This window comes from Taudactylus pleione, unplaced genomic scaffold, assembly GCF_031769625.1.
Source record: "Taudactylus pleione unplaced genomic scaffold, aTauple2 ptg000250l, whole genome shotgun sequence".
Classification (NCBI taxonomy): domain Eukaryota; kingdom Metazoa; phylum Chordata; class Amphibia; order Anura; family Myobatrachidae; genus Taudactylus; species Taudactylus pleione.
In genome coordinates this window covers 8,248,919-8,276,441 of record NW_028284652.1, presented here as the reverse complement: position 1 = coordinate 8,276,441, position 27,523 = coordinate 8,248,919, and the positions used below count along the sequence as shown (strand labels likewise).

The 27,523-nt window shown below is 45.6% G+C and overlaps 1 protein-coding gene across 1 annotated transcript in view; it reads right to left on the bottom strand.

The window, feature by feature from the left end:
* STIP1 (stress induced phosphoprotein 1) overlaps positions 1–27,523 on the bottom strand; it is a 44,036-nt gene that overhangs the window by 6,650 nt on the left and 9,863 nt on the right. The window contains exons 8-12 of the mRNA XM_088480067.1: positions 26,659–26,779; positions 25,552–25,648; positions 19,978–20,102; positions 10,736–10,772; positions 3,974–4,077 (exon numbers count right to left, since the gene is read on the bottom strand). Coding sequence (XP_088336193.1) covers positions 3,974–4,077; positions 10,736–10,772; positions 19,978–20,102; positions 25,552–25,648; positions 26,659–26,779 — 484 coding nt within the window. The remainder of the gene's footprint in view (positions 1–3,973; positions 4,078–10,735; positions 10,773–19,977; positions 20,103–25,551; positions 25,649–26,658; positions 26,780–27,523) is intronic.

The window sequence follows — 27,523 nt, the reverse complement described above, 5'->3', positions numbered from 1 at the left end:
TTTAAGGTGTCAAGGAAGACTTTTTCCAGTTGATCAGCCAACCGTGCGTTTGTAGAAAGACAATGGTTACATTTAGATGGTTGTGAAGAATTTCTGGCGTGCTGGACAACAGCAAAAAATTGTCTAGGTATGGGAGCAGTCTAAACCCTTAATGACGAAGATAGGCCGCCATAACTGCCATGATCTTGGTAAAGACCAGAGGAGCCGTTGAAAGGCCAAAAGGCAGAGCCTGAAATTGGTAATGTTGCTGTATTATAGCAAACCAGAGAGATCATTGAGGAGTAGGCGCTATAGGTACATGTAGGTAAGTGTCCTGAATGTCTAGAGACACCATAAAGTCCCCAGGCTCCATAGCCAGGACAATAGAGCGGAGGGTTTCCTAACAAAACCTGGGCACCCTGATAAACTTGTTCAGAGACTTGAGGTTGAGGATAGGCAGATGAGACCCTTCTGAACTAAGAAAAGGGAATAATAGCCCTTCCCTCGCTGTGAGGAGGGCACCGGAATTATTACCCTGAGAGCAGTAAAAAAACTGAATGGCCTTTTGGAGCAGTAGTGCCTTGCTTGGGTCCGATTGAGGTCCTCAGGAAGGAGAGGGCATATCCGTGGGAGACTATTTCTCTTACCCAGGCATCTGATGTAGTCTGACACCAGAACTGGGTGATTTGAAGAAGTTGGCCTCTCACCCTGGGAGGAGAGGCCCACCCAGTCAGGCTGAAGGCTTGTCCTCAGACATGGTAGGTGGACGTCTAGTAGCCCAGATAGGTTGATCCTAGGCTTGGAGGCCTTCGTTGATGCCCGATTCCATGGAAAGGACTGACCTTTAGATTTTCCTTGAGGACGAAAGGATGACATCCGAGGCTTTGTATTATATGGGCAGGAACGCAGTCTTGGAAGTTGCCATGGTCGTCACATTTGTGTCCAATTGTGGGCCAATCAGGATATCCCCAGAATGACAGCGACTCCAATGCCTTTTTAGAGTCAGTCTCTGGCTCCACTCATGGAAGGCAAACAATACAGCGGGCTACTACAGAAGTGACAGATGCACTGGAAGCTAGGAGTGCCGTATCAAGAGCTGCTTCACCCAAATAGGAGGCTGCATCTTTAATAATGTGAGATATGTAGGACAGCTGTTCCCTCGAAGTATCAGAGAAACGTCTCTTCTAGGACCTCTGCCCAACTCTCAATGGCTTTTGCCACCCAGGCCGTAGCCCTAGTAGGATGAGTAACCGCTCCTGTAAGAGAGTATATTGATATTAGACATTCTTCTATCCGTAGTCTCCTTCAAGGAGGTTGCAGTATAGAAAGGTAAGGTAGCATTCTTAACCAGACGTGTCACATGGGAATCCACTGCTGGGGGAACTTCCCATTTAGTGCAATCAGCAGCAGGAAGAGGGTAAAAGGAACTTAAACGTTTAGGCAGCTGAAATATTTTACTGGCAATATTCCATGCCTCACTTATATGATCAGATAGCTGATAAGAGTGAGGGAACTCTGGTAAAACTACCTTTTGTCGCTTAAAGAGCGGATCTTGTCTTAGGAACGGGTTCTGTTTCTTCTATTTGAAGAATAGATTTTACAGCTCTCATAAGTGCAGGTATATTCAATTTAGAAGGGGGTTCAGTGTCTCCAGAGTGAGAGAGGTGAGTCTTCTGCCTCCCCAGATAATTCGGAATCGGATAGCTGGGTGGACTGGGAAGATAACAGCACGCTTAGTAGGTTTACTAGGTAAGGGTCTCTCCTTTTGCAGCATTTGTTGAAAGGCTGTAGGAGGTATGTGCCAGACTCTGCACGGAGGTAGAAAGTACATCTACCCATGGGGGAGGCAAAGGATTCTGCAGGGAGTACCTGCTGTGGCCATCCCATAGGGAGAGCTACCACAGGGACCAATAGGTGGTCCGCAATTTTTGGCAGCACCTGTGAAAAAGTAGCCTAGGGCAGGTCCTGAGGAGAGGACACCAGGGCTGTTGGGCCCGGGGCAGTATAACAAGATGCACAAAGACCATCCTGAATGAGGTCCTCTGAAGCTAAGCCCGCTGAGCAGGACGTACAAGACACCAGAGTGGGAGTAGCAGGCTGCTTGTTATTCTTGCCTCTGCCAGACATCGCTGCAAGAATAATGTAACACACAATCTGACAGTGCAGTGAGCAACCTAGGTGTATGTTTAATATGGCACAGTGTAGTGCGCAACAGCAATATATAGTATGCGACAGCCCTCACAAATATAGGGAGATATGAGGTACAATGAACCCCCTATACCAGAGTAGGCCAGGGTTATAGTGGAATAAAGGGAAAGGTATAAGCTGACAGTAATATGAAAAAAAAAAAGAACACCGACAGCAGCACTAGCACAAGTCACATACAAATGCAGAATATACAATATAAATACAGTGGGCACTAAAATCGACTACACAGACCGCAGTGGCTGGTAGGATATAGTGCTGTATAAATCTGGCCCTTGGGAGAGGTATACAAGGAGACTGGTCCCAGAGTACCCAGAGACCTGAATGCAGAAAATAGCTGTCGTGAGTCTGAGGGGGCGGAAAGTGAGGGAGGAGCAAGACCGCAGTGGAATGGCACCCTGAGCTGGGGGAGGGGCCGCAAGGAGAGCCCTTACCCACCGGGTTCCCTGGCTTTAATTGTGCCCTGTGCCAGTGCTTCTAATGCCCTGGTGGTCTAATGGATTCCCAGGCGCACTGGTGTCCACATCAGTGCCTCCGGTCTGTCTCCAGAGACAAGACTGCGCATAGACACGGGTCCCCGCAAGGGGGGGGGGGGGAATCTCCCTTACCCGTTCCCTTGAGTCCCGGCTGCAGTCTGGGGTCCGGCCCCGCCGGGAGTACCTAGCCAAGTACTGGCGTCACGGCGCCGCGGAGGGGTGATTGAGCAACAGTGCAGACGTCCAAAGGACTATCTCGCGCTGCTGCTCAGTAGTAAAATATTGTAAAAACAAGTTTGGACTGCTTAATAGCAGCACTGTTAAAACTGTGATCCTGCCGTACACCAACAAAACGGAGTTGCCCTCAGGCTGTGGCAGGGTAAGGACCGGAGCATCCTGGGATTGAAAAGCTTTGCTGTTGGTGTCCGGTCCTCCAAGTCCCACCTACACCTCCGTTGTCTCCAAAGTGACATCCTATGGACTCTGACGTAGCTGCTTTAGAGACATTTATTGAAAACTGTAAAACATGGCTTTTGTGCTGCTCTCTGCAGCAGTTTGTGGAGCTGGAGAGGTGGATATTCTGCTCAGACTGTTACTTACTGTCCTGCGATGGCTGTAAGAGTTTGCTATTTCTATCATCTTATTTAACATCACCTGAAACTACATTTTTAGTTTTGGGTAGAGTTACCCATTAAAGCTGTGAATAGATCTTAAAAGCACAATGAGCCTTCATTTAGAGTTAGGTGTAAATCCAGCTAAAGTGTCCGAATTAGTACATGGTAAGCCATGTTATGATGCAAAAGGTGCAGATGCAGAGAAAAATACTTCCTCCATGTACATGTAGTACAGAAACACAACAGCTACAGTAATTTTACACTGTGTGGAGTTTGGCCACCTGCATAAGGGGGGCTCATCCTTTATATATGCTTACCCCCTCACAACAAATATTGCAAGGGGCAAAACTCCATCTTGATGCAGTTACTCATAGCTGTAAAATGAGGAAACAGATAATCTTGCTGCTTTATTTCTAACATGATTTTTTTTTAATTATCATTTGAAAAAAAAAAGTAAATTATAAAATGTAGCATGTTTCAGGGGAAAAAAAAAACAAAAAACTACCATGTCGATTGTGGTTTTAAAGTGATGTAGACTGAAACAAGAATACATAGAATAGTCCCAATCATCCATGTAGGATGGATCAGAGCATTAAGTACAGTTTATCACATATTATAGAACAGTGATATTAATCACCAACAACATTTCTGGCATCGTCCAAATTGTGTCGCAAACTGCAGCAGCATTTTGTGCCCTACCTTGCATGCAGAGTCCAGATCCAGTGCTTTCTGATAAGCATCCATAGCCTTAGTGTAATCTTTCATGGCCTCCAGTGCTGCAGCCTTGCGAGTGTAGCCTTTAACTGGAGTGAAAAAAGGCAGGGTTATAACATGCTCAACAATGACAAAAGATATACCATTTTATGCTAAGTATTCAAGTGCAGACAGAAAATTAGTTATGGTAAGAACTTACTTTTGTTAACGCTTTCTTCGAACTGCATAGGGTCCACAGGGAGACCTTGGGGTGTAGGTGATGGAACTGAATCTGGGCACCATGCAGTTAAAAGCCTTCAGCTCCCAGGATGCATTGGTCCACTCTCCCTATACCCCGCCCCCGAGCCAGAGGCACCTCAGTTGGTAATAAGCCAAAGGCCAGAGGAGGATAAGAGAGAAGGAAGACTGGTCCACTCAAGAAACACTCAGAGAAAAAGACGAGAAACAGGTGACCAGCAAGACTGCCCTTATGAAGCCAGGTGCGTCAGGGCGGGTGGCCCGTGGACCCTATGGACTTAGAAAAGAGGGCTAACAAAAAGGTAAGTTCTTAGCATAACGCATTTTCTTCTTCAGGGTCCACAGGGAGACCTTGGGGATGTCTCAAAGCAGTCCTTTTAAGGGTTTGGACGCTCCTGTGCTGAAAGGAGAATCCGGCGCCCAAAAGGAAGCATCCAGAGAGGCCAAGGTATCAAAGGCATAGAACCTTTGTAAGGCGACCACGTGGTCTTCTGTTCAGACCTTTCTAAGTTGAACAGCCGAGGCACCACGGCGAGCTGCCCACGAGGGACCCACAGACCCAGTAGAATGAAAATTAACAGAAGTTGGAACAGGCAGGTCCGCCTGCGTGTAAGCTTCGGAGATAGTCATACGAAACCATCTAGCCAATGTTTGTTTGTTGGCTGGCCATCCCTTCTTGTGAAATCCATAGAGCACAAGTAAGGAGTCTGATCCGAAGGGAACTGGTACGGTCCACATAAATCCTGAGGGCGCGGACCACATCCAAGGAGGCCTCAACGGCAGAGAGGTCTGGTCATTGAAAGGTCGGTACTATAATCTGATTAATATGGAAACTAGAAAACTTTAAGAAGGAACTCAGGGCGAGTACAAAGCACTGCTCTATCCTGGTGAAATATCAGAAAGGGAGAACGACAGGAGAGCACTCCCAATTCTGACACCTTCCTGGCAGATGCTATAGCCCGAAGAAAAAGTCTTAGCCGTCTACCACTAAAGTTCCACCGAATCTAATGGTTCAAATGGAGGACACTGGAGGGCCCGAATAACTACTTCCAAATTCCAAGGAGCTACTGGGGGGACAAAGGGAGGTTGAATCCGGAGGACACCCTGGAGGAAGGTGTGGATATCCGGGAGCAGAGCAATTCTACGTTGGAACCACACTGACAGTGCAGAGACATGCACTTTCAACGAGGCCAGGCGTAGGCAGAGGTCCAAACCAACTTGAAGGGGCGCCAGGACACTGGAAATCCAACACACCTGAGGGTCGTACTCTCTAGTACGACACCACTGGAAATATGTATGCCACACTCTGTGGTAGATCCTGGCAGAAGCACGCTTACGCAGTCTAAACAGTGTTGATGACAGAGCTAGAGAATCCTTTGGACCTTAGGAGGGATGTCTCAAGAGCCAAGACGTCAAAGACGGACTATTCAGGTCCGGGTAAAGGCAAGGACCCTGAGACAACAGGAACAGAGTGTCAATGGAGAGACTCCGAAGATTTGAGTACCAATGAGGTCTGGGCCAAGCTGGAGCCACCAGCAGGACAGTGCCTCAGTCTTTCTTGAACCTCCGAAGAACCCGAGGAAGCAGGGAGACTGGCGGAAATCGGTACGCATACCGGAAGGTCCATTTCACTGACAGAGTGCCCACCATGCTTTCTTTGGCATCTCAAATTCTGGACCCGTACGCTGGCAGTTTGTTTCGGAAGGCCATGAGGTCCACCTCTGGGAGACCTCATTTGTCCACTAGAAGTTGAAAAACACCTCTTGGTGCAGAGACCATTCCCCTGGATGCACGTCGTGACGGCTGAGAAAGTCTGCTTCCTAATTGAGAACTCCCGGAATGAACACTGCCGAAATGGCCGGAAGATGAGATTCTGCCTATATCAGAATGCATGACACTTCTGTCATTGCTGCCCGACTTAAGAGTGCCTCCTTGATGGTTGACTGCGGTGGCGTTGTCGGACTGAACCTGCATGGGTTTTCCATGAAGAATGTGCTTTGCCATCATGAGTGCCCTGTACACAGCCCGAAGTTCCAATATGTTGATAGGCAGGGATGCCTCGACCGATGTCCACTGGCCCTGAAATGAGTGTGGACCGATCACTGTGCCCCAGACCCGGAGACGGGAATCTGTTGCTAGGAGTGTCCAATCCGGGATCCAAAAGGGGCGACCCTTTGTTAGATGAGACGTCAGTAGCCACCAGGACAGAGACTGGCACACCTCTGGAGAGAGCACAATCGTCTGAGCCCTGATCCAGTGGGGTAATACGCTCCACCTGGAGAGGATGAGCCCCTGCAGGGGCCTAGAATGAAACTGAGCATATTCCACCATGTCGAAGATGGACACAATGGATCCTTGATCCTGCATCGCCGAGTGGACTGACACCCAGCGACTGCGGAGGCATCTGCGTACTCGTTGCTGTAGCTTAGAGGAGATCTTTTCTGGAGTCCTGGATTCTCACCAGCAGAGAATCTTTCGAAGGGCGCTTAAATGAACCATCCTCTGTGAGGGAATTAGGGAGGACTTTTTCCAATTGATTAACCATCTGTGCACCTGTAGAAAAGCAATTGTCAGTTTCAAATGGTGGCGAAGTACTTCTTGAGAACTCTGGATACCCCGACTTCGCAGATGGACCGCCATGACAGCCATCATTTTGGTAAATACCCTTGGAGCCGTGGATAGTCCCAAAGGGCAGCACCCGAAACTGGAAGTGTTGCTGCAGTATAGCAAACCGTAGAGAACGCTGGTGAGAAGGCTTTATGGGAACATGTAGGTATGCGTCCTGAATATCCAGTGAGACCATATATTCCCCAGGTTCCATAGCCAGTATGATGGAGCATAAGGTTTCCATCCTGAACATGGGCACCCTGAGAAATTTGTTCAGAGATTTGAGATCGAGGATAGGCCGATGAGACCAATTCGATTTCTGAATCAGAAAGAGTTTAGAACAACCACCAGTCCCTCATCGAGATAGTGAAACTGGTACAATTACCCCTGCTTGCAGCAAGGACCGTATGGCTTTCTGGATCCGCAAGGCCTTGTTCTTGTCCGAAGGAGGACCTGTGCAGAAAAACTGGTTGGGAGGTCTTCGAAGAAATGAGAGTGCATACCCCTGAGAGACCACTTCTCTTACCCAAGTGTCCTTGGTGGTTTGACACCAGCACTGGGCGAACTGAAGAAGAAGTAGTCTGTCTCCCACTCTGGGGTCCCCCAGAGGGAGGCCCGCACCATCAGACTGAGGGTTTATCCTCTGGTTTGGAGGCTGGAAGTCTTGTGCTCCAGGCCTGTTTCTTAGGCCTGGCGGACTTCTTGGCAGTGGACTGTCTAAAAAAGGACTGCCCTTTGAGTTTTCCTTGGGGGATGAAAAGGACCTAAAAAGGAGGAGGTTCGAGACTTTGAAGGAGCAGATGCTGAAGGCAGAAACGCAGATTTTGATTTTGCCAACAAACTTGTCCAGGTCTGGACTAAACAAAATCTCCCCATTATAGGGTAAGGCCTCCAGGCCTCTCTTAGAATCGGCATCTGCGCTTCAAGAGCGCAGCCACAGGGAACGGCGAGCAGCCACGGCCAAGACCCTGGAGGTCAGTAGACTAGAATCCACCGATATATATGCAGCCGCATCCCGGATGTGGCCAACCAGTGACACCAGATTCTCTGGAGCTTCCGAGGGGAAGGAGTCATCAAGTGCATCCGCCCAACTCTCTATAGCCTTAGATACCTAGGAGATATCTATGGACGGGCGGGCAACAGCTCTTGAAAGTAAATTTATTTCAGGCAAGTTTCCACTTTCTTATCTGTAGGATCTTTCAAGGAAGAATTCATAGGTACTGTAACGTTGCGCTTCTAATCAATCGTGTAATGTGGGAATGCACTGCAGGGGGAGATTCCCACTTCTTACAATGAGCCTCAGGAAATGGGTAACATGAGGCCAAATGTTTTTGAGGTTGATAATCCTTACCAGATTGCCTGGCAGCAGTCATGTGATCCACTAGCTAATCTGAGAGGGAATACTGCCGAAGGTTACCTTTATCTGTTTAAACATAGGGTGTTTGGATTTAGGGGCTGGCTCGTCATCCTCTATAACCAATACGGATCTGACCGTACACACACCGAGGCAAGAATATTAATCCTTGACTTAGTCTCCGCCTCTTGCAAAGGGGAGTCTGGGTTAGAGGCATCAGCCACTTCTCCGTAATCAGATGACATCTCAGACTCAGATAGCTTTGTGGATTGAGAAGACAACACAGGATGCTTAGCTGGCCGGACAGGTTTCTCACTCTGCAACATTGTCTGAATGGCCGTAGAGGAAGCTGCCAGACTCTGCACTGAAGTAGAGAAAACAGCCACACATGGTGGAGGTATACCCTGTGGTAATCCTGGTGTGGGAATGACAGCCTGCTGTGACACAGGAGGGGTCTTGCATGATGAACGGTAGTCCCTGTGAGGGAATTACAGGCTGCTGTGGTAGCCCCATAGGAGGAAAAGCAGCTGGGACCGCTAGACAGCCTGCAATGGAGGCCAGCATGAGACAAGACTAACCAAGGGGACTCCTGTACAGATGTTGGGGGGAGTTTGAGGTACCTGGTGGATTATAACACCTCACACAACCCATCCCGAACCAAATCCTCCTCATTGAAACCTGCAGTACATAATCTGCATTGCAGAATGGGTGCAGAAATGTGTTCATTACCCTTGTCGGACATCTCTGCAGGAGTAAGATAAAACACAATATGGCACTGGGTACAATACAACCACGAGTATGTACGAATACTAGCAGGGAAGCAATATACTGGTCCGGTCTTTTATGCTTGGGTAAGCGGCAGGGACCTGCTGCCTAAATATGGTACAGTGCAGTACACAACAGTATGTGACAGATACAAATCATCTCAAGATTTGTGAGGTCTATCTCATGTAATGAACCACCCTAACACCTGTATTAGGGCATGAAATAGAGAAAGGATATAGCCATAGCCTGACAGATAGAAAAAAAGAGACACAGACAGGCAGCGCTAGCACAAGTCACATACAATGTAGGAATTACTGCAAATTGGCACTACACAGACTCAGTGTCTGGTAGGAAATAGTGCTACATATGCTGACCCTGGGGAGAGGTATGTAGGGGGACCAGACCACGCGCTGTCCTGGGAGAGCTGCAACTGCACCATGAAGAAAATGGCTGCCAGAGACCTCAGAGGGGACGTGGCCTTAGGAGGAGGAGAACAGCTCAGAGAAGCCAGACCTCAGAGGAAAGGCTGAGGGGAGGAGCCGCTTAAACAGGGAAGCTGTCTCCCCTGGATGGTTATTAACCCCTGGGACGCTGGTTTCCCGCACCAAAATGTCCCTGGTGGTCTAGTGGATCGCGATGGCTGGAGCCTGTGTCCACAGTCAGCCACCTCTGGTCTATCCCCTGAGACTGGAGGTATCGACTGCCTTAACATGCAGGTCACCGCCCACCTTACCTGTCTCCTATAGTCCGGTTGCAACCTGGGTACTCTCCGGGGACTCTGGCTCCACTGACCCCCAGAATGCCTGCTGAGATCCCCAGATCGGTACTGGAGTCGCAGCACCGGAGCGGCAACGCAGACGTCCCTAGGACAGTCTGCTGCTGTGCGCTCTAGTTGAAGAAAAGATGAAACAAATCAAATCATAAAAAGAAGAGCTTAAGGGCTGCCCAAGCAGCCCTCCCGTGTAATGGTGACCCGACTCTGGCCGGGCACCAACGAAACTGAGGTGCCTCTGGCTCTGGGTATAGGGAGTGTGAACCAATGCATCCTGGGAGCTGAAAGCTTTTAACTGTGTGGTGTCTGGATTCAGTTCCATCACCTACACCCCAAGGTCTCCCTGTAGACCCTGAAGTAGAAAACACCAACTTATGCATACACACCTATACTGGGCTTATACTGTACACAAACAAGTTCTGTGGGCCACAAATAGATGGCCTTATTTAGCAATTCCAGAAAGTAATGCTGGGTACACACTGGCACATATATCAGACGTTCAATTGTGGGCACGACGGCAGGTGTGTACCAGCGATATGTCCGTGAACAACATAGTTCACGGACATATCACATCGGCTGTGCAGCACAGCCGTTGGCTGATATATTGGTGAATCGTGCAGTCTGTATACTGGCTGCAGAGGCTGCTGATGATTGACAGCTGAAGTGGGTGGACACGTGTAGATGCCCGCCCACTTGTGATAATCACGACACATCATGCCGACAATTGGCAAGTGTGTATGCACTTAATCGTCAGATAGGATGGCAGAATGGCCAATCAGTCGTCCTAGTGTGTACCCAGGAAAAGCAGCATTAAATGTATACTGTTTCCATGTTTAATTAGTAACATTATACACTATCTTATTGTCACATCTACTCTTATTATGTGACACTTTAATAAAACTTGTTAAAAATAGATAAATAAATACTGGGGCATGTGTCAAAACATGGTCGTAGCAGCATGTACCATGCAAAAAAAAATAAAAAAAAATTTAAAAATAGGTTGTATACTTACTGAATGTGGGTTCTAGTCGTATACATTCTTCACAATCCTGGATATAAAAAAAGGAGGGGTTACTCCATGGTTACAATTAAGAATCCACACTATTATTGCAGTCATACAAACATTCTGAACTTGAAGTTTGAACAGATAAAAATCCAATCTAGAATTTTAATTTACATTGTTCATATTATGAAACAAAACATTAAACAAGGATGTTTAAGACATGACAAAACAGGAAAGGGGATTTAGAAGAAGGACACTGGCTTGTGTCAAATAGCCCTGAGCTTGCCTGATCAATTGAGACCTGGTGCATAAACCTGTGGCAGTCATACCTTGTGACGTGCACTGCAGAGGTTTATTTACCACCAGTTATTTATATAGCGCACACAAATTCTGCAGCGCTTTACAGAGAATATTTGACCACTCACATCAGGTATTGCATATGGGAATGAGACACACACACACACTGCTCTACGGCAGTGCTCTTCATTATTTGACAGGATGCTGCTTACACTACAGGTACAATGGATGCCTATAGTGTAAGCAGTATACATTCCATTTTGTTTAATACTGTTCTGCTGTACGAGTGTCTGACGGGATGGTGTTATGTGACCGCTGGTCACAATCCCGACAGCAGAATGCCAGCTAGGGATTCATGACAGGCGTCGAGATAACGACGCCTGTCACAATTCCGATGCCGGAATCCCGATTGTCGCGGACGGGGTAAGTATTCACTTAGCCGCCGCCGCCGCCTCCCCCCCTCCCCCCCCTTCTTCCCGGAAGAGTTAGGTTTAGGCACCCCTAAGGGAGGATTCCGTCCTGAGGGGCTAGCCTTGTTGGGATTTGAACCATCGGCATAACAATACCATGACATCTGCTGCCTGAAGTGGTGTATATTTAGGCTTGGCAGATAATCCCTTTAATTCAGGACAGATATGACTGAACGAACAGATTTTGTGGCTGGATGACCTTACATCTCTATTTCACCTGGTTTTAATCAGCCACAAAACCTGTGTAATGCACATGTCCCGAATTAAAGTGTAAAAGAATAAAGTGAGGGGTCTGGATAAAGATACCCCACCTGTTCTGCTACAGTCACCCATCTACAACTTTCATTTTAGAGTCAGCGAGTCCCAAACACAGGGAGTGGCTAGTAAGCACCAATGCAGCACTCAAGGTGTAGGTTTCATAAATTATTATCACTGCGCCAATCACCTCACCAGTCATAGGTCTGTTAGGGCCTAAACACAACAGCATTAGTGATTAGTGGGTGGGACTACAACTGGGAAGAATTAAATTAGCTCACCAAAAGCACTAAGGGGAGACAATTTCCTTTTTGCATGGACAAGAATAGCCACACCCCAGTATAAGGAGACTTGCTTCTTCCTCTTCTGCAAAAAGTAATGGGGAGGCACAACCTGTGGCAGCATAATTGACTGAGCAAACCAGTGTAACTGATCTAACCAAGTTTCAGAGGCAATTACTACATATAAAAAAAAAAAAAAAAAAAAAAAATCATTGCATACCTAGCCTCTGAAAATACAGAGAAGTAGTATTTGGGTGTTCAGAGTGTTAATGGCACAATATACTGTAGAATATAGTGTGTTCTGTCAGTCTTGTTTTTTTACGATTTTGTTAAGAGGAACAATATATGCTGGTAATCATTAAAGAAATAGAAAGATCACATCAAATCTGGACTTAAGACCCCCTACCCATCACACAAAATCATAGCAGACGTTTTTGACTACAAGGACAGATATACGATCCTCAGGTTCAGCGCATATATAAAAAGATACAGCTATTGCAATACACATGTGGGTCTGTACCAGCAGTGGATGCATCAGGTTCACCTAAAAAGCATACATCATCTATACTCAAATACGATTTGCATGTTTCGAAGTAAAAATAAATGGTCAAAAGCCTTAAGTTTCAATAAAACATAAAAAATTCAGACACTTGCTAAAACACGCACACAAAGACCTTTACATATGCGCAAGCAATGAAGGAAGTATCTGAGTGTCTGCAATGCATTTGTGATCAGCCAGTTGCTAGTGCTGGCAATTCTCATCATTGTGTATTTGCATTTTCAAATAATACGACCACCACAGATTTATATCCATCTGTGTGCTGATCTACAGGTATGTTCAACTGCATGGACACACACTTACTGTACTCGGCCAATGTTAGAGAGGTAGGACTTGGGAGGTAATGAACTTTCTAAAGTAACGCTTTTCTACCCAAGCCCCGGGCCTGGCCTGAAATTTGGAGCAGTTTCAAAACTGGTCAGACCCCTTTTCCACTGCGGCACCAATCCGCGGTTAACAAAACACATAGGTGCGGTGTAACTTCTCCCGGCTCCGAGAACACTGGAAGTCCCCATGCTGTAAATGGGACCCAGGTCGGACGACCAGGTTACCCGTTTACACTGCAGGGTTACATGGGCCGTTCCAGTGTTAAACCCTGCAAGCTACCCGGGTTAATTTGCCGGATCACTCGACCCAGAAATCCAACCCTTGCCCCTTTTACAGCTAGCAGCAACTCGGATTAACCCTGCAATATCCCAGGTATTAGCTGTGGTGTAAAAGGGGTATTTGTGAAAGCAGGAATTGGTGTTAAAATCATGCAAGTCTGGATAGGTGCAAGTTTTTGGGGCATGCACAGACTGATTTTACACTAAACAAACTGGAATAATCGGCAAAGAAGCAACCCTTCGCTGGAACCAGCCTGACAGCGCAGAAACCTGCACTCTCAGGGTGGCCAGGCGGAGACCATGGTCTAGCCCAGCCTGGAGAAAAAGTAAAGTACCCAGGAAACCCTAAAAACATTAGGGTCTTACTTTCTTTTGGAACACCACTTACCAAATGAATGCCAAGTTCTAAGATGCGGGCAGAAAGGTTTTTGTGCCCTAAGCATCGTTTGAATCACAGAGCTGGAGAAACCCTTGGCTCTTAAGATGGAAGACTCAAGAGCCACACCGTTAAAGACAGATGGGGAAATTCCGGATGTAGGCAGGGACCTTGCGCCAACAGATCCGACCATAGAGGCAGAGTAAACGGAATGTCTATGGATAGATTCCGCATGTCGGTGAACAAATGACGTCTGGGCCAAGTAGGAGCCAGCAGTATTACTGTTCCGCCTTCCTGCTTGAATTTCCTGAGGAACCTTGAGAGGAGGGAAATCGGAGGAAAGAGATACGCCAGTCTGAAGTCCCATCTTACTGCCAGGGCATCTACTAAGGCAGCTGAGGGGTCTCTTGTCCTGTACCTGGGGACTTTGTGGTTGCGCCGTGATGCCATGAGGTCTATGTCCGGTAGTTCACTAGGAGTTGAAAACCCAGTGTATGGAAAGCCCACTCTCCGGGGTGTATGTCCTGACGACTTAGGAAGTTTGCTTCCCAATTGACAACCGCCAGGATGAATATTGCCAAGATAGCCGGAAGATGACGTTCTGCGCACACCAGAATGTTTGTCACTTCCCTCATGGCTACATGACTTTGCGTGCCTCCCTGATGATTGAGATCGGACTGGATCTGGACCGGCCTGCTATGGAGCAGGTCCTGTGCCATGATGAGTACTTTGTATACTGCTCAAAGCTCCAGATGACTTTTCTGAATTGTCCAATTCCCCTGAAAGGTGAGATGACTCATCACTGCCCCGCCATCTGCGAAGACTGGCATCCATGGTGAGAAGCACCAAATTTGGAATCCAGAATGGGCGACCTTTGTCCAGATGATCCTTTTGTAGGCACCACTAGAAAGAAAGACAAACCTCCGGAGTGAGAAGGATCCTCTGGGACTTAGAGGATACAGTCCGTTCCACCGAGAGAGAATCAATGTCTGCAGAGGCCTGGAGTGGAACTGAGCATATTCCACCATGTCGAAGGTGGATATCATTGACCCCAGGACCTGCATTGCTGATAGAATGTATACCCTTTGATTGCGTAGCAGTTTGCGAATTCGCAGTGATAAGGCCGCAATCTTGTCCTCTGGCAGAAACACTCTGTTCCTGAGAATCCAGATATACCCACCATCCGCTGTGTTGGAAAGAGGATTTCTTCCAATTGATGATCCAGCAGTGTGTCTATTAGACAGGCCATGGTCAGCTGGAGATGGTGTTATAGAACAGCTGAAGACTGTGCCAATATCAGAAGGTCGCCCAGATTTGGCAGTATTCCCTGATGCCGGAGGTAGGTCGTCATAACCACCATTATTTTGATGAAGACCCGAGGGGACATTGATAGACCAAAGGGCAGTGTCTGAAACCGGTAATGCTGTTGCAGGACAGCAAATCGTAGAAACTGTTGGTGGGATGGTTCAATATACACATGCAGAAACGCATCCTGAACGTTCAGGGAAGCCATAAAATACCCAGTGTTTTCAGATTTAGAATAGGGCCGCAGCAGGGAGCAAATAGCCTCCTGGAGGGCCAAGGCCTTGATAGAATCTGATGAGAGAGTTGTGCAAAAAAAAAAAACTTCTGGGGACAACGCCTCCAGAAAGTAAGGGCATACCCCTGAGAGACAACTTCTGACCCAAGAGTCTGTTTAATGCCAGTAGTCCGCAAACCGGAGCAGTCGGCCCCCCAGGAGGAGGCCCACCCCATCAGGCAGAGGGTTTGTTGCCAGGCTTAGAAGCTGGACTACTGGCCGGCCAAGACCTCAGTTTAGTTCTCGCAGGACAACCAAGAAGCGGACGGTCTGGAGGAAGACTGTCCTTTTGCTCGTCCTGAGGGACGAAAAAAAAAAAGACTGCCTAGACTTCAATGTAGCTGTTGATGGCAGACCTGCAAGTTTTTAAGCTGCCAGAGTAGCCATTATCTTATCCAACTCTTCTCCAAAAAGTATAATCCAAAAAAAAGTTAAGGATTCCAAAGCCTTCTTTGACCCTGTATCTGCTTTCCAGGATCTTAACCAAAAGGACTCTACAAGCCACAACTGAGGTTGCCGATTCCTTAGAAGCTAGGAGCCCAGCATTTATTGCAGATTCTCCCAAATAGGAGGCAGCTTCCCATATGTGGGAGATATAGGTCAGCTGTTCTCTGGTCGTATTTAGTAGATTCTCTACCAATGCCACCGTCCATTCTTTAACAGCCTTGGCTACCCAAGCCCCAGCTGATCGAGTATTCACTCCATATAATGAAAACCCCGCTATAAAGATAGGTATACATTTTTCCCTATCTGTAGAATCTTTAAGAGAACATGCTGACGAAATAGGCAACGTAGCATTCCTGACTAAATGTGTCACATGAGCATCCACAGTAGGAGGGATTTCCCACCTATTACATTCAGAAGCTGGGAAAGGATACAACAACGCTTATCTTTTTGCAAGATGAAACAGTCTATCCGGGTTACACCATGCCTCTTCCATAAGCTCAGTGAGCTGCTCAGATTTAGGAAACTCAGAAAGGATGTATAGTAGGGGCAAACATAGCATGCTGTGGGTATCCCATTAAAGGAGGCAGCAGGGGCGTAGCCAAAAGATCTACTAGCTGCGTCATCACCTGAGACAAAAAGGATGGCTTTTGTACAGAGGCTGGTATACTGGACTAGTGAGGTGGTTCTTTATAACAGACACCACACAAACCATCCTTAATAGAGTCCTGACAACACCGCCAAACAGCATATACATGAAACCAGCACAGGGGCCTTCAGCTCCTGTTTCCCTTTACTTTTTGACATAGCAGTTATAGAAGGTAACAATGCAATGTAATGCAACAGCCTTCACAAATAAGTAAATGTGAAGTACAGAGAAAAAACCCTCACACACCAGCAACAGATTGATGAGGAGATAAACAGTGATAGTTATAAAATGGACAGTCATAAATAAAAGGCAGTATCACACACACCAGTCACATACAATACACATGCAATTTAGTTGCAATGGGCTCTGAAGCTTGGTAGGATATAGAGCACTATATACCTGACCCAGGGGAGAGGTATACAGGGAGACTGACAAAAAAAAACCCGAGATCAAATCGCTTCAGCAGAACACCAATAGTGGACTGTAAGCTTCTCATATGCACGAGGAGGGTAGGAGGAGCGACCCAGACGCGGGAAACATATGAAGGATATGAGTCTGGGTCATGGGAGGAGCTGCCAGGGAAGAGCCTACTTCCCATAAGCTGCATCAACCGGTCACGTATGCTGGCCTCATGGCAGCAGAAGCGACGATAAGGCCCCGGTGGTCTAGTGAGGACGTGGACTGCAGTGGCTTCCGGTGAGTCTCCAACGCCGGAAGCAAGGACTGCCACGAGCAATTCCCAGTAAGCATGGAATCACCTTACCAGACATCTCCGTGCGTCCGGTTGCAGCCCGGACCCCAGCATCGCTGCTAGCTCGCTCAGCCGTGAGGTAGACTGAGTCGCAGTGCATGCATCTTAATACAGACGCTCAGCACTGCCAACTCAAAAAACATAGAAATAAAACATAAAATAAAAAAGCTTGAGAGTGCCTGAGAAGTTCCCCATTACAAAGGTGCGTTTGAATCCTGCTTCACCAAACGAACAACTGAATGCCTGTGGCCGGGGTATATGTGTAGGAGGACCAGAGGCAACCTGGGAGCTGAAAGCTTAACCATTCGGTGCCTGGATCTCTCCATCCACATTATCCCCCCATGGTATCTCTGTGGATCCTGAAGAAGAAATATCAGTTTTTGCAGGTAAAGTGGTGGAGCAGAGATACGTAGCTCTCTTATGGCAGAGGATGCGCCTAGAAGTTCTTAGTTAGGGCAAGATCTTTAGTACTAAAAAGGTCTCATGTTCAAACGATTTAGTGTCCACAGCAAGGGACATATGTGCAAGACTGGGTGCTCAGACCGCATTGAGGTGTATGGGTGCTTATTCAGAAAGAACTAGGTTTTGTCATGAAGACACAAAGCAGTCCCATGGGCCTGTTGGTGTTTAGAACACAATCAGGAACTCCTGTTAATATACAAACGGCCATTAGCAGTGAACTGAGTGCAACTGGTGTTTTTGTCAGTGCAAGAACGGTATGGAGAAGACTAACGGAGGTTGGCCTAAAAGGTAGGATTCCCCCCAAAAAAGCCATTGCTGAATAAAAAGCAACGGCAGAAACAGTGGGCTAAAGAATACATTGCATGGACAGAAGGTCAGTGGAAACCAGTGATATGGAGTGACTAAACTAAGATAGATATTGGGTAATGAGAAAATATGTGAGACGTCCCATCAGGGAAGAGGTACATCCAGATTGCATTCAAGCGACAACAAAGAATCCTACAAGTGTTATGATCTGGGCATGTATGACAGCAGATGCTGTCGGCTGCCTTTAGGTCATAGATGGCACACTGAACAGCAGAAAGTACACGGACACCATCCTACAACCAATACTTCTACCAGGGATCTTTTTTCAGATAATGCCCAATTTTTTTTCAGCTCCCTGCCACACTGCACGGATATGCAAACAGTGGTTCAAGAAGAATGACATACAGGTGCTGGGATGGCCAGGAAACAGCCCAGACCTGAACCCCATAGAACATTTTGGTTCAGTTTTAAAAACAAACAAACAAACAAAAAAAAAAAAAAAAAAAAACACTGGTACATATGGAGGCGTCCATCCAATAAAATAATTAATTCAGGCTATAATTGTCTCATGGCACCACATAAAGGAAGAGCTCCAAACATCGGTTGGCTGAATGCCATGTCGCTGTGCTGCGGTCTTGAAAAATAAAGGATACCCAACAAAATACTGATAGGACAGTAACATCATAAGTACACAGGGATTTTCACCCTAAGAGGGGAATTCAATTAGAGGCGAAAAGCCATATTCGCCTGTTTTTTTGTGAAAAATTCACCTAAAATAAATTCGCCAAATTCAATTCCAGGACAATTTCGCCTAAGTGGAAACAATTCTCCAAAAATGATTCTCCAATCAATAGCTGGTGAAAACAAATGCAAAATCTTTATTTTGGGGTGCAAACATGGGGAAACAACTCAGACCCCTTGGGACAGCCCCCAAAGGACAAATACGCAAAAAAAAACAGAAACTAAAACCTAAGAACACCCCAAAAAAGACATGTCATTTTTGGGGTGTAAATTTAAAAAGTGGGGGGATAAACATTAAAAGTAGCGAAAAATACTTCTTGGGGGTCCACAAGTATGGGTAAGGTGTTTTTGGGATTGCAGGTGCATGCAGCAGGTGGATTTTTCACGGTTTTTAAAACTTCACTTTAGAGACATAAGAATATGCTAGCACCCATTTTCAAGCTCCCCAAATTTGTCTGGACTACTTATTTTCACCAAAAAATACAGCTTTATGCCATTCTTCACCACTTTTACAAAGACGCTAATAGCAGCCAATTTACACAACTTAAGTACGCAAAATAGTTTTATTAGGGCTATTAGTACACATCTATATTGATTCCCTATGTTAGTGCATCTTTTTCTGGGGTACAGACTGATTTCCCCAATTCTTTCAGTACTTTTCACCTGTTCCGCATTCGCCTATTTCCGTGTTCGCCTGTTTTGCAATTGAATTAGGCGAAAAGCGGGGACGAGCACGGAATAAATTCGCCTCTGAAACAGGCGAATGAAGCGAACAGTCGGACAGGCGAAAACTTCGCCTCTAATTGAATATGGCTCTAAGTGTTGTTTTCACTGCATAACTTCCATTGTAATGCAAATATTTGACCTGTTTATTGTGTCGAATTCAGCATTAAATTTCCTTTCATTTAATATATGAATCATAGCACTGCATGAAGGCTAACAGTTTTTATAAGCATTCGAAGTTGAAAAACATTCAAGTTTCAAGAAGTGTCCACAACTTTGGCCTGCTTAAGAGAAAAAAGGATTCAACTGTGCTATTTGGGGGGGTCCCGCTATGCGCACATCGGCAAGCTGACTGACAGCTCCCGCCAGCACTCACACTGTGTGCCGCTACAAGCACAGACCTCAGTAGCATTTGTATTTGTAAATTTTGTTTATTTTTTAAACTAAAAATGTGCCCTACTCTGTGAGCACCTAAAGAACACTGGAATTGTGGATTGCAGGGGGGGGGGGGTTGCTTACTTTTAAAGCTAGTTTAATTTAGGTGTCAGGTCCAGTCTACAATCCTATTGTCCAGTGTTCCCCAGCCTTGCTGCAAGAGAAACAGCACTTTTCCAGATAACCATTAACAGTGGAAAAACGAATACACTCGAACATTGTGAGCATAAAGAATCACAGTATCATCTACAGGAAAAATATAGCAACATTTTGCCAGAGCAATTGCTAAACTATAAAAGTTACCCACACCCTAATTACCTTAAGTGCGAGCTGGAACTCCAGTAGTTTGGTGTAGCATGCTGCTCTGTTGCTGTACAGTTTGGCATCTTTAGGATTCCTCTTAATTGCCTCTGTGTACTGTTTTGTTGCTTGTGGATAGTCTCCTGCAGAGAGAAATTACAGATCATCCATACAGTAACTGCCGGCTTTATATTTTATGTTTGTCTAATGTGGGTTTTTTTTTCTTTTCAATATGCATTTTTAAAGTTTTATGCTTTTACTAAAGTTAAATAAGAATTAAAAAATTATTGGTATGATCTCCAAATTTGTAGGCAACATGTCTCATTAGTGAGCCGCTCTCCTACTAGGCACAATGCTCCCCTCTTACTCCTCCACCTCATTCCCTCAGAGAAACTTCTATTTTCTTCTTCTGGGAGACACTTGAGGGTTGAGGAGCCAGCACTTAATGAGTTAATTTCCACAGTTTTCATTAAGTGCTGATAGGAGAAGGTTGGCACTAGTTCGCTTAGTATTTGTTTCTTTTCTTCTTCACATTTGCAGTCTTTCCTTCCTCTCCCCCCCCCCCCCCCCCCCCCCCCCCCAAGAGTGTGTCTGTAGGTCCACCCTGTAAATTTGGGCCTCAAACCCTCTCCTTACCCGACGGTCTGGCTGGCAGCAGGGACTCCGACTCTGTGCAGCGTGGTGGCAGATGAACGGGGGCCTGGAGGAAGAGGGTGCAGCAATGGCACTCCTCTCAGCGGCATGCAAGCTGTAAGACACTGGGCACCCTCTCAGAGTGGAAGCGGCCATTACAGATGACATCTGCCATAACACAGGAAGTAAGCTCTGGGACCAGTCCACACTGCCTAAAGGGGTGTTAACGGCAGGCTACTCTCTCACCCTATAATGAAAGTGTTTAAGAGTTGGAGTAGATGCCCTCAGGGCCTACCATTATTCAAAAAAGTAATGTGCTGAGGTAAGAAGTCAGGCTGAACAGGGAAGTTGAGCCAGAGGATTATTGGTACAGTCCTACAGCTGAAAAGACGATCTGCTGATTAAAAATGGCAAATTTCCTCTTCCCTCTACTTTGTGACGCCATGCGGCATGGAGACTAGAGAAATATCTGACAAAGTTTATTTTACCTCAGATAGATAGATATATATATCTATCTAACAGTGTTGTGACTATTATACAGTCACAACACTGTATAATACAGTGTTGTGACAGTTAAGCTGGGTTCACATTTAACAATGTGAACCCAACCGACCTATCATGCGACAGGACACGGCGGGGGTCCCAGCATCGGCAAGTGCATACACACTTGACGTCGGGAGCGATAGCAGGAGCCATGCTGCATTCGGCAGCATAGCCCTCGCTGACTATGGTGCCCATCGGACCTGTATGCACAGGAGCGCGCATGGTCAGTGACATTGAGGGTACACACTAGACGATGTTGCAGACATGTCATCCGAACTGGCCGGATCAGACGACATTGTCTAGTGTACCCGGCATTACCTTGTAAAGGTTTGGTTATGTCTGAGAAGGGAAATACTTCTAAGGCTATGCAGGAGGGAAGTCCAGTCTGCAACATTTTTGTTCCAGTTGTCATTCTAAATTATGTTCTGGGGACACGCATGCTCGATGTGCTGCTTGCGAGGAGGCACGTGGTCCGTGACTGGTTGCTGAGAGGCCTGCCGGTCCGGTGGAGGAACCAGATTGGGTCAGGTCTTTTTCCTTTTCCATAGCTTCGGTTATGGGAGAGGAATTGTCTAATTTTGTATCCACTCATAACATAAGTGTGATCCACAACATGGTGTAGGCAAGGTAGAGCAAGGTCCTATCCTGTTAAACAACCATTCTCCTGGGGAGGACCGGACTCTTTAGGTCTTCTGGAGGCTCCCATTCTGGGCCACAACAATAGAAAGGAAAGCTTTAGGCTTAGAAAGAACGTCCTCTTTACTGGAGAAATAGTTATCCTCAGGTGGGCCCAAGTCACGCAAGCGACAGTTTTTGGGACAAGTGCCTGGCTTCTCAGAAATCTGATTTTCTTGGATGAGGAGTGACAAATTGAAGATTCTGGAGGTAGACAATTTAGTTTCCTTTATTGAAGAAGCATTTGGTCCCCAGGGAGTGGAGAATTTGGTTATTGCAGTCCGTCCAGTCCTTGACCTAGAGCAGGGGTGGGGAGCTATTTTGATATAAAACATTTGCGGGCGCGATGCAGGCCACACTACCTCTGCGTGACATCACACGGAGGCAGGGGCACAATCGCCGGTGATTACAGTAATGCCCGGAGCATCCTCGGGATACTGTGGGGAGTTGTAAGGGCAGCGAAGTGTCCGTCTGAAGCGTCCTAAGGATGCTCCAGGCGGCACTGAATAGATTCTGGCAGCAGGGTACTGTTCTAGGCACTCTGCTAGCCAGATAAGGATAGCAGAAAAAAAGATTAGAGGGCCAGACCAAATTATTCCGCAGGCCTTATGCGGCCCCCGGGCCTGAGGTTCCCCATCCCGAGGTTCCCCATCCCTGACCAAGAAAATGGTGACGAAAATGTATCCAATTATTTGTTCAGAACAAAAAAAATAAAAAATAAGATGGAGGTCCATTGTTTTGCCCTCCTCTTCACAAATTGACCGATTTAATTGCAGAACCATGGTCAATATGGAAAAGTTGTTCCTGGTGTCATGCAGGTTTCCTTCCATGTACCCAAATTCAGATAAGGATATTGTATATAGAGAACAAACCACCTAGGAGTAGATGTTCCTATAGCAAGATTATCCAATGCTCTCCCTAATTCTGATGGAGTCGCTCTTAAAAATAGCTCTGACCGTAAATGTAAAAGTGTGTTGAAATCTGTTTATGTAGCAGCTGGTGCAGCTTTAAGACCTAGTATGGCCTCCGCCAGAGTAGTGAAGGCTATGGAGAAGTGGATCGATCTTTTATGAGGCGTGATCCAGTCAAACAACCTTCGGTGCCAATTGTGGTCTAAGGCAGAGCCACTCAAAATGGGAGAAGCTGCTTTGGATACATCTTTGGTTCAGTCAAAGATTACAGGTCTAGCAGTGGTGGCTAGATGTGTGTTGCGGTTAAAATCATGGGACCAGGGGGTGGGGGGCAGGACCGTACACCCAGAAGTATCTCGGGTAGGTGCCAGTTTGCTGTCATTCAAGGACCAATGGAGCATCTTCCTCGTACAGGAGGGAAACAGATATTCTAGACAAAGGGTTACTTGATCAGTCTTTCGATTCCACAACCAAAAAGGGGTTTTTTCTCTCAACATGTTGGTCAAACAACAGACAATGTCTTGAGTTAGGTAAAGCAATAAAGGTTCTTCAAGATTCAAAGCTAATCATCCCAGTGCCTAAATGTCAAAGAAAAATAGGGTTTTATTACAATCTGTTTTTAGTCCAAAAACCAGATTGGAGTTACAGCCCCATTTTAAATTTAAAAGGATTTAAACACCAAACTGAGAATAGACAAATTCAGAACGGAGTCTATAAAGGTCAGTCATAAACTGATGTCTGTACATGCCAAAGCTTAGTTTATCTACATTCAAAGATGCCCATATTTATGTGTCTATTTGGGAAGGCCATCAAAGTTGCAGTCAGACAAAGAAATTTCCAATTCAAGGCCCTGCAGTTTGGTTTAACAGCCGCATTCTGAGATGTTAATTACACTAAAGGTGCGTACACACGGTATGATATCTATGAACAATAACGTGTCGATGATAAATCGTTAATTTTTATGTAGTGAACGACCAACGATGCGCATTCTCGCATGGACGATAATGATTTCTATGGTCGTCCGTACATGCAGGCCAAATTAGATGATTTCATCACGATGTGCAGGTTCAGAGATGTGGAAGGATGACTTCACTGAAAGATATCTATCAGAGATCTTTCAGTGTGTACACCCAATATAGTTTGTCCTGCACTACAGAAAGTTCAAGGGAAATCGTTAATCGATATTGTTGGTTGTGCAGATCGTACCATGTGTATGCAGTTTTAGGAGTTAGTCAGAGACCAACCATTGACTATAAAATAAATTCAGATGCCAGTTTCCAAGGTTGAGTGGGGGGGCAGGGAGTTAAGCAGTCAACTTGATTCATCATTTTCAGGGTCTATTGACCTAGCAAGGCTTCCTATCACTGTATTGGAGCATATCTAAATACACTCTAAAAAAAAAAAAAGAATAAAAAAAAAAAAAAAAAAAAAAAAAAAAAAGAATGGTTAAAACAATAGCGTACATAAATCATACAAAGAGCTCCCCTATCTATGAGAGAAACACTTCAGATTCTGTCCTAGGTAGAGATCAGGAGTTCCAGCCATATAGTTAGTTTTTATTACGGGAATAGAAAATTGGACAGCAGACTTTCTTAGTCGCCAGTCAATTCTTCTAGGGGAAATGGCCTCTGCATCGGAAAGTTTTCAACATGCTGGTTTTGAAATGGGGTGAACCATAAGATAGATTTAATGGCTTCTCGATTGAACAAGATGCACAGGTTTTGTTGCAGAACCAGGGATCAGTTAGCCTTCCAAATAGATGCAATGGTGGTTCCTTGGAAGTTTTATCTGGCCTACACATTTCTAGTGTTGCCACAAGAATGCAGTCAGGCCCCCGTATGTCTGTCTGATTGGCAGTCAGAGGAGTTTACGGGGTGTTGCAGGCCGTCCCTGCATTCCCAGAAACAGGACTGCATCACCCCCGTTTTTCGGGAGTGGCAAAAATCAGGATCTCGTTCGCAGCACTGGGATTGCAGATGCAGCAGGTTGTGTCAGACACCTCCCGCTTCATTTGCATTTGAGCAAAGACTTAACTGAAGAGCTGCTTGTATGCGGCTTTGCAATTCCGTCCTCTGTTGAATCAGGCCCTCTATTAAATTTCACGCCTCACAAAAGATCCTAATGCCATCTAGCAAAGATCTTTACTGTACCCTGAAAACTCAGTCTTTTCATTACTGCCTTTCACAAAAGGTGCCTATGCCATCTTGGTACACTGACCAACACAGCTATTCCTCTCGCCACAAACAAGGATAAAAACATACATAGAGTGCATAAATAAACCAGACCCTGGTTCTACGAGCTCAAACAGCGAACCTCAAGCCAACATTTGAGACCAGGCTTGAGACCATACCCAAAAAAGATTACTGCAGACGTAGGAAACGGCTACTATACAAAACAAACACCTGTGCCAATCTCTTCTGGCCTCAATTACAGGCACTGCACATACCTGGGAACATGAAAAATAAACTCAACTATATCTTTGCAAGGCTTAAATGCAATGCAAATCCCACTCAAACAGTATTTATAACCAGTGCATATGGTAGCTACCAACCACTCTCTGCTTATTAATGTAAAGCTTGTCTCAACTTCTGGCAAATAGATTCGTTGCAGGCATATGCCTCCTAGAAGGTGTATCTGTCATGTGGCTACATCTAATTCGGTTGTAAATATGTTAACACGCCATTACTGTACTATTCATACACTTACCAGCTCTCAATGTATGCCTAAATTGTTGTTGGTGTGCATGTGCAGTATGGTCTTTATAAAGACAAAAAAAGTCCCTACTGGTACAGTTCCTGGCTCATACAGTATTAGGATACATTGTGCTTACCTTTTTGAAAGGCTTCATTGCCCTTATTCTTTGCCTCTAAAGCCAGCTCAGGATTGATGTACGCAAGACGCTCTTGTTCTTTTAGGATTTTCTCCCCCTAGACACAAAGCCACGCACAGAAAATGTACAATTCAACATTACATATAGCTGAATGTACCCCCAACTGTCAAGTTAAATTGAACAAATGACACAATGGCCATTTTTTGAGTAAGTAATTAAGCCAGGGGACTGAAAGTTCAGAAGTAGGTGGCCACCACAATGGGCTGCTTACCGCTATGCATGGGCAACAATGGGCATGTGCCCACCTCTTGGAAAAGTAGCCAATATGCTTACAATTACCAGTTAGTACTTTACCTAAATTATTTAACTTTAGAAACCAATTAAAATAGATTGCCGGGTGAGAGGTCATTAAAATTCCTCTGGTGGACTTAAACATGGTGAATCGGGGTCTCCATGCTGATTAAAGGTGGTGTCTAAGCCAAATAAATAATTTCTATGTTTTACATTGTGAGGAAAATGCATAATAATTGGATAGCTCCGGGCATAACAGAGCTTTACCTGCGTGGTGAACATCGCGGCTAATTAAAACGGACAATGGGGCAGATTCTTGTTTTAGTAATTTAAGATCTTAATGTTGACCAGCAGATACATGTGCTACTGAAAATACATAGCCAAAAACACGATTCTATAGCTATAGTTTTCCATCCTTGTTTCTAGGGCCATCTCTAATTGATGTCCTACTGTATATATGTTATACATACAATGCATTTTTTTTTTTTTTAAGTAAGTTTCTAGAGCAGTGGTGTCAAACTCGGGCCACCCAGCTGCAGTGGAACTACACATCCCAGCATGCACTGCCACAGTTTTGCCATTATGGCATGATAAAACAATGGTAGGGCAAGCTGGGATGTGTACTTCCACTGCAGCTGGATGGCCAGAGTTTGACACCCCTGTTCTAGAGCATAGTGTGCTTGTCTTATACATGAAAGACTAGTGTTGGGTGAATTAAAAGTTTGCTCCTATGATTAGTTTTTCTAGAATATTGATGCAGTCTTTGGGATTATATGGATACAATGCAAAATTGCTAATGTTACGCTTTTTACACACCTGCTGACATTTCTTGAGTACTTCTGGCGTTCTGTGCTCTGCTAACGATTTGTTGTAGAAGTGAATTGCTTCTTTGTATTTATCTTCTTTGTAATAGGAGTTTCCAATGCGGGCATACGCTCTGTACAGAGAACATCAGTGACGTTATGGATACATAGGATAGCTTTTGCTTCCATGCCTGCTTGGGGGGGGGGGGGGGGCACAAATCAACAATCCTACATGTTGAAAATCCCTGACTTGCTGATTCTTATGATTTTTGGGTCGGAATCAGCAAATAGAGATTGTCCATCATGTTGGACTTTGATAATCACCCGATTCAGATATAGGCAGAAGGAAGTGCCAGATAGATACTAGATGTATGACCAGCTTAAAGCCCCAAATGTCAACTACTGGATAATCCAGTTTATGGTAATGGCAACTTGCTGTAAATTGGATCTTTAAAAGTTGCAGTGCACCACATGCCCCAGTGCTAGATTATGGTAAAGGCACAATTCACCAATAGATGGAACCCTAGATTGCTTGTTCAATAAGGGTAAACCTACAGAATGCCCAATAACTTCATAGAAGTATGCCACAAAAAAAAAAAAAAAAAAAAATTATGAGAAGGAAGCAGGAGGAGATCATTCAGCACCTGCTGACTCAGCAGAGAGGGACAGCACCATCTCCCCTCCTATTAACAAGCAGGCTGGGAAGGGCTGAAGCAGAGTTAGCTGTTCACCTCCTCAACTTGAAAGGTCAAATAGGAGCAACTACGTATTAAACTGTAAAACCTGGAAAGTAGGATGGGCGAGATGTGGGTCACCCCACCCATAATACATAAAACAGAAGACAAAATTTGCAAACTATTAGAGAGTAATCTGGAAAC